The following is a 14,257-nucleotide window of genomic DNA, read 5'->3' as shown; positions in this document are numbered from 1 at the left end:
GTTCAAAACCCCAAAACAGGCAATCATTGTGATTTCGGTATAAAGAACTTCATTATAACAAACTGCCATAATTTTGGTCCCTTCGTGTTCTTTATAATGAAGCTCTACTGTACTCTGTAACAAGAAAAATTGTTTGTATGCATTTGTACAGTCCTGTTTTTTTGGAAAACTATTGTGTTTGTTTTCGTCTTTTCATTTAGCTGTGTTTTTGTCTCGTTTCAACTGTTGTGCTGAATTTTTTGGGTTCGGTATTTTTGTGCTGTCATCATTTGTGGGGTTTTTCCTGTTGTGGAGTATTGTGTAGTGTTTATATCCTGACAACAGCAATTTTTTGTTTTTGTCATGTGTATTTTGTAGTTTTCTTCTACAGACACACCTGTGCTCGGCAATGGCGTATGTCCAGAAGCCTACATCAAGTCCTGATAAGACAGGCAAGCTCACCTGTAGTGCGAGGGGTCAGTGGGGCTGAGGGGAGCAGCGTGCCGGGGGCTGTAGACGGCGGCCGGCAGGGCGCAGGGGCACTGGCCCTCCTCCGGGTAGCTGCGTCGCAGCTCGATGCTGCTGGGCCTCGGGGGCCGCTGGTCCGTCTGCACCATGCCCACCGGCACCAGGCCGTCGTCCACCACGATCATGTTCTGTCGGGCCGCACCAATCAACCAACATATCGACCAACAAATGGGTTGCGTATTTCCAAAACTGGCCATCTCCCTCGGAACAGTTTTGCGAGAAATCGAGGAAAACTGTCTACTCAATTCCATGATGTGGCATTCAAGATGTTGTAAATGTAGAAGTGTGTTAAAAAATGCAAACAATATTAAGTAAAAAAATCCTACAAATCATTGAGTAAACAGTTTTCCTCGATTCCTCGCAAAACTGTTCTGAGGGAGATGGCCAGTTTTGGAAATACACGACTTAAATTAAATAATAGAATCACTTCACCTCTGTCACAGGAATAATACCAGTCACAGCCACTATATAAAAAAAATCAATAAAAAAGTTTCTAATTAATTTTTCACGTAAATTTTTTAAAAACTTTGTATAGCTATATTATTGTATATTATATATTGTATATTAACATTTATAATAATTTTATAACTATGTATTATTTTACAACTTTTTCCACCAATAGAAAATATTTTACATGAAATGACCCAACCCTGATTACTTTTATAATGATACACCAATAAAAAAATTACCTGCAAAAAAAAAAAGGCTGGAAGTTCTTGAATCACAACAGGTGGTTCACTTAAACAATGAAATAAACGTTTACAATACACCGTTTAGTCATTTTTTCTAAATAAATAAGGAATACTGCATACCTATTCACTGACATTGCCATAGAATATTACAGTAACAAAGAGCAATTTAGAGTACTCCTACTCTTAAGTATGATTTTTTTATTTCCCCAAAATTAGCATCTATTATTTTAGAGATTAGTATCTATTATTGTGAAATTAGCAGTTTTAATGCAAATTATTCTTAACTTATAATTTACATTTCACAATGCTTATAAAATAAATATATTCATAGGTATATACTAGGGATGGGGCGAATCCTGATTTCCTCGAATCCGAATCCTAACTCAAATCCTCGACTGGAATTGCCGAATCTCGAACCCAAACCCGAATCTTTTAACAGATGATGTCCACATATCTAATGTAAGTGAGATGTATTCTGCTTGCACTAAAAGTCCCTTGACTTTATCACATGTAGTTTGGTACATTTCTGGTATAGCCTAAGTGTATATAAAGACAAAAAAAATTTCTTGAGAAATTTCAGTTTTAGTACAGATTAGCGGTTAGGATTTTTTCTATAAATAAGCTAGAGGTCTGCGAGCCTAAGAATTTTACTTCGAGCCGAGCTCAAGCTTTTGTGGTACAGTTACACTTTTGGGAAATTATTTTTATCTTAAACTTAGTATAATGTTTGAATAAAGTATTAAAATGAAGTGGGCTTATTAATTTTGGGTAAGTATTGACAGTGTGTGTTTACATTTTGCACTGCTAGAAAAAAAATAACATTTTTTTCCATTGAATCTTACCTGTTTCCATTGGTTCATTAGTAACTGATATCATCCAACTAACATAACCAAGTATATGTTTGTGTAAATGTAACATATCTTTGGGAAAATTTCATCCTTGTCAATTTTTCGGGAGTCCTTACTGAGCTTCAACAAACTTAGCACCAAAAATCATGTTGTTTGAAAAGTACATTCACATTGTTTCAACATTTCCACTTTTCAGCACAATAATTCTGAGAGAGATTGTCACAGAGTATTAAATTCTGTTCTTTAATCTATCATGCAGAACAATAATTTGTTCTGCACGTTCGGGAGTTAAATTAGCTCTACGATTGGTGATAGTGTTTCCAGCAGAAGAGAAGCGTCTCTCGCTGGCAACCTGCTTGGCTGGAATGCTTTAGTAAAATTGCTTAACCTCAAAATTAGTGTCATAAATATCTGTAACTGGTCATTAAAATTTAATCAATTGAAAGTAATAAAAATAATAGCATTTTACTTCATTCAATTTACACTTGCAAAAAAAAACATACACACATAAACCTACATGGAAATTAAAGTCTTTTTCAATATCCTGAAATCTGAAATATGTTTACTCATGTCATTAAATGTAGAGCTGTATTGAAGAAGCCGATTTTGCCAATATTTAGTTGAATCGGCATTTCTGCTGACTTCCGATACAGTACGCTTGTTAATTTTCGGCCGATATTACTGAAAAACGAAAGAGACTGACATAACCTAAAAATCCACAAGTACCATTTTCACTTTTCGTAGTAGTACTGCATTCTTTCACATCACATTATTTCTTAGCAAAATGTGCCAACCGTACATATCAAAGTTTAACGTCCTTTTTTTCAACAATGTTCTTTAATTTAATATGTCATAAATAAATAATACATTACTATCACGGTAAATATACATCTCGGTTGTTACGGTAAATATAGTGCAAATATGGTAGCCATCATGCTTCTGTAGTAATTATGGTATTCTACAAAGAATCTTTAGTTCTTATTATGGTAATTATCTTAAAATATCTATTGGGTTTGTACTGTAGTTATGGTACATCATCCATATTTCTTCGTATGTTGTTGTTCATTTGTCTTTTCTTCATATTTACGTGTGCCATTATTTGAGACAGAAAGTTTCAGAAAAAATTTTAACGGACTTTATATCACACATTTAATGGCGTAAATGATGAGAACTCGGGCAATTTAAACGCTTTATACGGAAAAACCTACCATGCGGGACCTCGTGAGTTTTACTGTATTTTTTTCCCCGTAAATAGTAAAAAACCGAATCCTTTGACGAATCCTATATCAGACCCGCCGAATCTTCGAATCCCTAGGATTCGGCGGATTCGGCGGATATTGGATTCGGTCGCCCCATCCCTAGTATATACCAATACCTACAAATAACAATTTATTTCAGTTTTGTAAAAAAAAAAAAATTTTTTTTTTAACCGTGCCAAAAAAAAAAAAAAAAGAGCTTATTTTACTTCAAAAAGTGGTAGCACAATATCCAAGCAAACATTTAGTTGCACGTTTAATTCATAGAATAACTGGATTAATCTGGTGGGACTTAAATTTTTTAAGTTATTTCCAATACATGTAACTTGACTATCACAGGGACATGGTAATAGAAGCAAATCATGCTGGTAGTGAAAACTAGTGTACAGAACAATTATTAGAAAATCACCACATGGTCAATGTAACATTTGGGGGAACGCCAAGTATTGGCAGTACTGCTGTGGTTTACTTCACACTCCTATTTAAGCAAAATGCAAGAGTGCAGCCTGTTGTTTTCATCTTATTTGCCAATCATACACTTTCGCCTGCGACATGAGAAAATCTGCGGCAAAGATGATGGGCAAGTTTTTTATCTGGAGTGATGATAAGTTTTATGTGACTAAAATAAAATAATTTTATCATACATGCACATGTCCTAAAACTGCAAAGTACGAATAAAAGGTGAGTCAGGTCACAAAGTCTACAACACTGGGTTGTTTCTTTCTAAGTGTGAAAAAATTTATTTTGTACAACAATTTTTAAAAATCGTTAAAAAATATGCAGCAGTTACTTGACATTTTATGAAAGATTTTGACGAATGAGGCATTTAAATCTAATTTAGATGAAAAAAAAAATTATTTAGAAAATTAGCTAAAATAGCATTTACGTATGAAATTAGAAAAAATAGAATCTTAAGAAAAAATTATCTATAGCAAGATGGTAATTTTTCCGGCCCCTACAAATACGAAGAATACTTACGAATAGCTATAGTAGAACCCTGTTATAATGTTCCTGTTTATAATGTTTTCCTGCTTATGTCATAGTTTCAAAGTCCCAACATTTTCCCCAAAGGGCAGTGTATTTACTTCCAGTGTATAATGTTTCACAAATTATGGATTTCCTGCTTTGTTTTCCAAAAGTCAAGGAATGAAGGAAAAAAAGTCTGTGTATTTATTTTATATATCATAGGTATATATAATCGCAACTATGTGTCTGTTGGCACCATCTTGGAAAACAAAATAACGAATCCTATCATTCCTTGTCATTCTGGTGTTTTTTTTCAGATGTACACAATAAGTAGTTCCACACAATTTTAGTTTGTCAACCGTTCCGTGGTGGCACAGAAACATAATAAAAGCTTTTTACATTGCTTATAAAGTTGAATTTATTTCATTTGTCGATAGGAATCCAAAGAACACACATGTTCAAGTGGCAAAGGAATTGCGTGTTGTGGATTGTGAGAATATTTCACAGAAATGTGCTCTGTGTCTGTAACGACAAAAAAAAAATTATACAGTCAAACCTCATTATACGAATCCGCTTAGTACGAAATTCCCGTTTATGCGAAGTACTTTCACAGTCCCGGAAAATAAAGTATGATTTCCTATGTTATTCAGTACTTTTAATACGAAATACGGTTAATATGAATTACGAAGTTGTTTTGATCCCTCAGGTAGCTGTTAACGTGTATAAGTGAACGGTTAATACGAATTTCACCGCCGAAGTCTAAAGTAAATCGTCTTCAAAACCGTCATGTAAACAAACGTTTCTCCAAAGATACATGTATGTATCCTACAGCGCAAAATGGTCGAAAAACAAGATGAAAAGTTCAACTGTAGTGGCGATGTTAGTAACTAAACTAAAAAAGATGCCATGTTGTAAACGGAAAACGAAAAGGAAAGAACTCTATACCTTATTAATATTAGTCGTCGGAAGTGTACATACGTAGAAGTTTAAACAATCTATGGAAAAAAGTTCTGATATTTTCCATTGTTCACGCACGTGTATCTTAACCTCAATTTTGAGTGTTAGTTGTTTTGTAATATGACTGCGAAACGTAAACGCAACGAACTTACATTGCAAGTTAAAGTTAAAATTATCGAAGAAGTAGACAATGGAGAGAAAACGAAAACTGAAATGGTGAGAGAATTTAACATCCCGCAATCGTCGTTGTCGACAATATTAACAAATCGTGAATAGATTGAATCGGCTTTTGCGAGTTAGTGCAGATTATCAACAAGAAAAAGAATGCGAGGCCCAAAATATCAAGAAATGGAAGCTATTTTGTTGCAGTGGTTTTAAGAAATGCGTACAGCAAACTTGCCAATTTCTGGACCTATGATTCAGAAGAAGGCAGACTACCTAGCATTGAGGTTAGGAATTTCAGACTTCAAGTTCAGCAATGGTTGGCTACAACGGTTTAATAAGGATCGCAACAATCTTGTTGGCAAAACTATGTGTAGGGAGTCGGCAGCAGTAGATATGACCAAAGTTAAATGTGGTAAACAATGCCTATAAGAAAAAGATAGTGCAAACCAGAATTGATGCTTTTTTTTAAACCAAATGTTTGAATTGAAAATGTGTCATGAATGCAAGTTTATTGAAGTTTGTATTATTATTTATTCTGTAAGTGTTGCATTGTGTTTGTTTTCTTCAGTGTTTACATATTGTTATGCATGTAGTGAAGCCAGCTTATACTACCAACGGTGTGTATAATTTTCTTTATTATTGTAAATATAGGCATTTAAAGTTCAATCAATTTTTTTTGTCATGATATCCCAATAGTTTGGTTAATACAAACCCTCGTTATTACAAAGTGCTAAAATATGGTCCCTTCAGGTTTGTAATAATGAGGTTTGACTGTAGCTGGAAACTTCATGAAGTTAAAAAAAAATTTGTTTGCTTGGTTTAAGAAAATTCGAGCATAGAGTGATTTTAACACTGACGAGTACTACGTATATCAATATTTCTTGCTTATGCCCCTTTGCACCCTTGAAAAACATTATAACAGGGTTCTACTAGGCGTGGTGGGAAACGAAGAGAGGCAAGGCACCTGAGGAGTCCGGTAGTGGATGTTCTGTGGCATGATGTACTCCCCATGCCGCACTGCCAGCTGTCGCTGGTGCTCCCTCGTGTTCTGGGGCTGTCGCACCCGCTTCTTGTGCCGGCCTCCGCCCCCTTCCGCTCGGGTCCGGTGAGGCTGCAGCCACAACCAGCAAGTTTGTGATCCAGCTCACCCGTACTTTCAACGGACAAACTGCCACACCCCATAAATATAGAGAGCGAAAGAAATGGAATAGTTAAGATGAATATTTTTACTTAAACAGATTATGTGTAAATAGTCATAGTCTCGTTGCAAAATCATACAAAAAAAAAAAAAAACCAATACTTCTTTTGTCCACGTGTTAGTTCACCTTTGGTTAGAATGAAACATACAAACTGACCACAAAATAATATCAAATATATACGAATGCTAAATTTTGCGTAATTTATAGGGTTACTGTTGCACAATGCAGACACACGGATATAAACTCAAGTATGCACTAGTGGCAACTATGGCAGAAAAACATTAATTTAAAAAAGTTGGGAATTACGTTATCAAGTTAAATAATTTTTTTTAATAATAGAAAACATTAGGTTTGTGCTTTCTTAAATCTTATTATATCTGAAATATATGTATATACTATATCAAAAACATTATTATTATGTAACTCATAAATGTTGGCAGCACCTACTTAGGAATGCTATGCCTATGACCCATAATTAGAGACCCCGAAAAATGGTGAAGCGCGAAATTCACGAAATAACGCGAAAATTTGATACTTTAAACGAATTTTGCGACTTTCCTTTGATTTTGACATAGTCGCGAAATTCACGAATTTTCGCGCGAAATTCACGCTTTTTCGCACAAAATAATGTCCTTATGTCGTAAGTTCTATTTATTTACGCCATCATAAACATAGGCGTGAAATAAACATAGACTGGAAGACTAGTGCCGTGATATTATCTTCGTTTTGACACGTTAGTGAAATTCACGTATTTTTATTACTCTGTTTACAAACAGTAAATATTGCCATCGCAAATGAAAACAAAATGTAAAAATTGTCAACAATCGATATGTGCGCACTACCAACATAACAAATTGACTCCACAGTTTTCGTGTTTTGAATAATGGTCGTTTCTGCCGCAAGGCGCACTGGTGTCGATTTTTCTAACCTAATTTAATCGCATCGAGCTAAGATGGCAGTCATTTTTGCGTGCACATATCTATGAGTGTTTACAACTACCGTCCACATTTTGTAAGTTTTGTGATACAATTGAATTTGTGGCTAAGATGCCGAAAACTTAGACAATGTTTGATCGCGAAAGAGAGATAAAATCGGATGATTTTATATTTTTGATCAGCGGGACAAAATTATGATGTGCAAGTTCTGCAACGTGCGGGTTGATTGTACACGCAAAGACACGTGCAAAAAGCATGTGGCAAATGACACACACAAAACAAAACAAAAAAGACAATTATTTTGTCAAGCATTCTACCGTGTCTAAACATATCTCGATAGGCGACAGCGTGAATAAAGCAAACAAGCTTTAAAGTGCAGAAAACGAGAATTTTTTTTCTGATTTTGTTAATATGATGCTGTAAGTTAACATTCCTTTGGAAAAAGCTGATCATCCAGCTATGAGGGAATGGTGTAACACCCATGTTGAAGGTTAGCCTTATTTATTTAGAAATGTTTTCCCCCTCTAATAAAAGTTCATAAGCATATGTAGGCCTACAATATTATCGATTAACTTACCTTTACTTTAAATAAATATGCAAGTACCTCAGATTAACAAACACATAAATAGGATGGATTGCATTGTGAAATGGTGAGCACACCACAAGATATTTTTGACTGATTGATTGATGGTTTGACTCTGTAATCCAGCAGTACCTAATCTAGAAAAGGTTAGGTTAGGTTTGGCTAAGAATTGTTTTGAATAAATTAGCCCATTAATATTTTCAGTGATAACCTTATAAATGCTACCTATTTATAAGTATATTGTAAGTTATGTATACATTTTAGGTGCAGGGGATTTGCCATCATCAGCCAACACTCTTAGAGAAACTTATGTCCCAAAAATTGGCCAGGCAAATAAGGAAGCAGTAAGGCTATGAGGTTTTTTTTTACACCGCCAATGGCATAATTTTTTCACAATTTTTTGCGGTCTCTACTGATTGCTTATTTTTACACCGATTTTTTGCACCGCTTGCTAATTTTTACACCGGTTTTTTGCACCGCTTTTGTCATTTTTTTGCACCGCTTTTGTCATTTTTTTACACCGAAATGAGCCAGTTTTATTTACCATTTTCTGGGGTCCTTACCCATAATGTAAACAATGCGGTACGTGAATTTTGAAATTTAATTTTTGGTTGTTTAATCTCAAAAAGTTGTTCAACAATTATTTAAAAGTACTTCAAATGTATTTAGACATATGTATAGTTTTACTGTAAATTAAATTTAACTTGAGCTGTCTCTTGATTAAAATGGTAGTCAGCAAGCACACTTACCTGATTCCGCAAAAAAAATATTTTGATACAAACTCTCTTACGAAAAAAAAAGTACTTGACTAGCGCAGTTTTTATTTACTGGAACGAATAAGGGCGTTACTTCAAGGGGCGTCTGTTACAGTGTTTGTCTAGAGAGTTGGGATAAAAAAATTATCAGTTTTTTTGGACATTTCTTTTTTTTTTTTGGTTATCGGTGGACCCTGGATAATCGGGAGTCTACCCTACAATATAATCATCCGAAAAGAATATACCTTGATAGGTTGTTCACAGTTGTGGCACAACTTTTGAACATCTGAATGCAAAACTTTATAATAGGAAAAAAAAAAAATACTTGTGCAACATTATGATCATTAAAATACATAATGAAAATATACTTGTAAAGTTATTAACTTTCAAAGGGTGCGCATAGAATTTTCTCAATAAATAAATTTTTTAGTAGCCTAACTCACCTTCTTCCCCCTGTCGATCATCATCCGCTCCGTGTCCTTGATCATCTCTTGCCTCCACAGCTCAAAGAAGTAATTGGCGTCTGTGTAGAACTTCAGGCCGTCCTTCCCGTCCTCGCGGTAGCAGTTGAGCTTGTCGAGAGGCGGGGGCTTGTCGCACGTCTGGTACATCTCCAGCATGGCGGTCGGCATGGTGTCCCGGGACACCACTTGCTGGTCGAACACCACCGCGCTCTTGAACGCTTTCCGCATGTGGATGTCTTGCAGGGACACTGCAACAAGACCAGTCCCGCGCGTGATGTCGGCCGTTACCAACGAGCCTCTTTCTTCAGCACCAAAGAGCGAGCAAGTGAACAGTACTTCCAATTTCACCCACTACGCACGAAAGATGCTAGAAAAATACACATTGTACAAGTCTGTGTGCTTATTTTCACCAGGATGTCCAAATTTTTTATTATAATTTATTTAATTTATGCATGTATGTACTGAAATGAGCGATAATTGACATGAATGTAAAAACAAAAGTCAAGTTTTTTTTATAATGGTGCAATGAATAATTCTGTTTACACTGTACTTTTACACGAAAGAGTGAAAAAATAGAACCCTCCCTATATCACACTAGCTCGTATAGGCTTGCATCCTTGTGTTAACAGTGAATCGGAAACCTGGTGGCAATTCAATGGCAAGTACAAGCAAGAGGCTCGTTATACACAGGGATTTTCGTTGTACTAAAACAGGTCAGCCAAACTGTTACTGCAAACAAAGATCTTATCAAATTGCATTCATTAACTCACCCAGATAAAAATCAACGCAGAGCCAATTAAAAAAGAATTGAGGTTTCAATAACAATTGACGCACGACACTCAATTCCGCAAAAGGCAAGCAATACATTAAGGTAACCCCTAACCATTTTTGTACTGTAGCACCAAAAACACTATGGCAGGTGGAAAATAGGGAATAGTTTATAAGAGAATGCATTGTCAAAGGACAACAATTAGTAGGTGGCTCAAGCCCAAAAATGGCCAACACAATCAATCCTGATCATTAACTAAAATACAATTTTAAATAATTAAAAGAATCCAATTTACATATAATTTTTTTTAAAACTGTAGAGGTTTGAAGGTATTAAAATTAACACCAGTAATAGGCTTGACAATGATACCCAAATTAAACAAAAGAAACACTAAATATGACCTTAATCACCCACAAAAAAGGTTTACATGCCTGGCACAAATGAATATATTGGTGTGGTGATTTATTGGCTGTGTAAGTTACCCATTTTGATTTCTGGGTTATATTTGAGTATGGTTTGAACTGTTTACCCTTCTAAAAATTATTTTTGTTAGGTTTAAAATTGTATTTCGCATATAAATGTTATGTACCAACTAAACATAATGCAACTGTAAATATCTTCATTAGGAGGCAGTCACATTTTAACTATACTTTTTACATTTTAATGAATCAATAAATAGTCAATTAATAGTATTTCAATCCTAGTCAGCCATTTTTGTTTTTTATTACTAATTTTGCCCTATATTTAAGGGAATATTCTACCAGCAATACTTTCAAGCAGTGCTGCATATATATACTGCTACATCATTGTAAAAGTCAAGGAATGTATAAAATGCAATATAACTGTATAATTTATACATCTGAAATTTCCAAAATACTTTACTGCTTACATTTTCAATTTGTAATTCACTTAAAAACAATTCATGCTTGGAAGAAAAAGGAAAAAAAAACAAGAAAGAAAAAAACAAAACATGTGTTGCCATTCTACAAGAACATGTTTTCTGCTAGCCTTCTAAATTAAATAAAACTTTCAGGAAATGACAACATTGTTTTGTAGTTGCATTTATTTTGTCAGCAAAATAAATGAAGTTAAAGTGCATTCCCAATATATCTGAACACTTTCGAAACCAACACCTACAAAATAATGTCAGCTCGCATCCATTTTTCTTGAGCCCCTAATGGTGTACGTAAAGTTAAGTTGGACTTAACTAGAAAAAAGTATCTAATTTATTAAATAAAGCTTTAATTTTTTTATAACTGATGCACATTAGAGTTAAAATATATTAAATTTGTGCAGATGTCACTATCATCCTTTATCAGCCAAAGCTTTGCATTTCAATAATACAAATATTCTCTCTTCAAGAAATAATTTCTTCAACTGCACAAAAATTCTCTTAGCCAATGTTTCCAATTTTCATAAACTCACATTTTATGTTGACATAGACCTGTTTTGGTTTCATGATGTAACACTAAGAAAGCACCTTTCTTATCCAACCAATTACAGATAATTGGCATGTGCCAGGTTTACAACTTTACTCTTAGAATAATAATGTACAGCAAATGTATTCACCATTCCAATGACAGACTATTCATCTGCAGCTGTCCACCACTTAACTTCACTAACAAAAAGCTTATTAAGCATTGTGCATACCACAATGGTACATATTAACTATCTAATGACATTACTTCTTTTTTTTTTTTTTTTTTTAGTAGCTGAATGAGCACAATAAATATCACACGTTTAAGTTCAATAAATGAATTGAGGGTAAAGATGCAGAATCAGCGTCTTAGTTTTGTTCATTTAAAAAAGGAGACCAAGTTGTTAAAATTAATCGGATAGGATTCCAAAAAAAAAAGTTATTAAAACCCTACAAGCACCTACAGGCCAACAAGGTTTCTCAAAAGTGTTCAATAAACTGCGAATGAACTACGAAAATCGGACTGCGCACGTCACAAGTTATCCAAAGGATAAGCATCCACGGAAGCGTAGCAACATGCACAAGAACCTACCCTTGTCCAGCCCCAAGTTTCTTCTGGAAGGCACTGAAATGGAGAGCACAACAGGCAATTCAGTCTCGACTATCGCCTCTCCGGGCTCAACTAACATCAGGACGGGAAGGAGACTGACAGTTACGCACAGACACGTCTACAGCACCTGCAGCATATCGTTTTAACTTTCACACGTGTGCAAAAAAAAAAAAAAACTTAATAAATATCAATATACCTACTACATAACTCATCTGTTGTTCACACAAAGAATGTCTTCAAGAACTACAAATATAATGTTTTTTTATGAAATGATAAGTCCTTAATCGGGATCACCAAAAATTCCCGGTGAACTAATTTCGGGACTTTTTCAGGACCTAGTACTAAAATTTCCTTACAACTATTTTTCCATAAATAATAATAATAATAAAAAAAAACAATCAGACAAGGTCAACTACACATTATTTTTGTGAGATACAAAGCTAAAAACCTTCTCAGGAATCAAGTCACGTGATCCAAGTGGACAAACAGGACGCGAGACGAGCGGTGTCGACTCACCCTCCTCCACGTTGCTGTCGAGCTGGGTGACCTTGACGGCCAGGCGGTCGATGCGCGCCTGCAGGCCGCTGGCCCGGGCCACCAGGCCGTGCGCCTCGCGCGCCAGCTCCCCGAACAGGTCCTCCGCGTGCCGGCTCAGGCTGGACAGCTGCCGCACCGTGTTGGCCAGCGTGCCGTTGGTCACCGCCTCCAGCTCCGAGGGCAGGGGGAAGTCGTCCGGGATGGTGCCCCGGGAGACGTGCACCGGCTCCACCACGCGCTTCGGCAGCGGCATGCTGGCGGCCTGGCTTTGCCTGCCTCCTCACGGCATCACCTGCGCCGGCGATCACGTCACTGCCCTCTCGACAAGGCAATTCAGGTCACACTCCCTACTAGAATTTTTCGCAAGTGGAATATTTGGGGGCTCCTGCTTTGAGCTAGTTTTCTTGGGGCATGGGCATAGATCCCAAGGGGGCCAGGTAGGTTCTCCCCCACCCCCTCCAAATTAAGAAGCCCCTCACTGAGGCAGCCTGCTTGTGCTTGCAAATTGATTGTCGTGAAATGGGTTTGATAAATATAAACATCAAAACTACTATGTTTTATGGAAAAACTTTTGGTATGTTTTGAATATTTTTTTGCACATTCCATGCATATAGAAAAGACTACGGGCAGTTACAACATACAAGCACCCATCCAGCGATGCATTGTGTAGGATAAAACCCACGTGCAAAACTCTCGGGCCACGCCCCCCCCCCCTTCCCACTATAGAATCCTACAGAATTGTGCCCCTGTTTCGGGGTACTCATTTCCCCTCTCAGTCATTTCAGTGTTCCATTCCCATATCATCCCTCATCGTCTTTAATGAACCTTTTGTTGTGAAATGTTTGTAAGCGCCATTATTCATTCATAATCTGCTAATTTCCTATGACTGCCAAGTGTAGATCTTCACCTAACAGTTAGCAAAGAGGTCGAGACAGCAACTCCCGAAGACTTGCAGACCACCGATGCCCGCAGTTACGAGCCATCCCAAAATTCAGGAATCAATGGAGAACTGAAATCGAGATGGCCTGACCAGAATCTGAACTAGGTTTCTTTGAAATGTGAGTCTAGTGCCTTACCCCTTTGCTCCATTTCAAGCATAAACCAACCCCATAAACAAAACTGCAGTAAAACATATTTTTTTACTTTTTTATAAGTGAGATTCAATACAACAAATTTTAACTTAATTACACAATTTACTACTAAACATTTGACACAACAAAAATATTTTTAACAAATATAAACAAAGCATCTCAACTTTTACCCAAGTGCAAACAGAAACATGACTTATGTACAATGCTACTTTATTTTATGTAACTGCAACTTGGTAGTGTTGTATATGTTACAGCTGGTACGTGTGTTTTTAGTATTGTAAAGTTGGTGTAATTTCCGTGTTGTGTATTTGTTGTCTTGTTAAAGAATGGCCTGCTTGGCGTTCAGTCATATTGTGGTGTTCACGCAGTAAAGTTATGGAAACGTCTACTGTCTTATTTTATTACAGTCACAACAGTTAGTTCAGTCAAAAACTTGCTACATTAAAACAAGATGTAATCTTGACTCAACCGGCATAAGGCAAGTTACACATCAGTAAGACATAGTC

General features: G+C 36.1%; 1 protein-coding gene across 1 annotated transcript in view; it reads right to left on the bottom strand.

Moving 5' to 3' along the window:
• The window catches only part of LOC134543196 (actin-binding protein WASF3-like), a 47,976-nt gene that overhangs the window by 20,236 nt on the left and 13,483 nt on the right, over positions 1-14,257 (bottom strand). The window contains 4 exon segments of the mRNA XM_063388098.1: positions 442-635; positions 6,356-6,502; positions 9,307-9,575; positions 12,640-12,952. Of these exon segments, the coding sequence (XP_063244168.1) occupies positions 442-635; positions 6,356-6,502; positions 9,307-9,575; positions 12,640-12,913 (884 nt within the window). The 5' untranslated portion in view covers positions 12,914-12,952.

Source organism: Bacillus rossius (assembly GCF_032445375.1).
Source record: "Bacillus rossius redtenbacheri isolate Brsri chromosome 9 unlocalized genomic scaffold, Brsri_v3 Brsri_v3_scf9_2, whole genome shotgun sequence".
In the NCBI taxonomy this organism is placed as follows: Eukaryota; Metazoa; Arthropoda; class Insecta; order Phasmatodea; family Bacillidae; genus Bacillus; species Bacillus rossius.
This window is presented reverse-complemented; position numbering and strand designations above follow the sequence as displayed.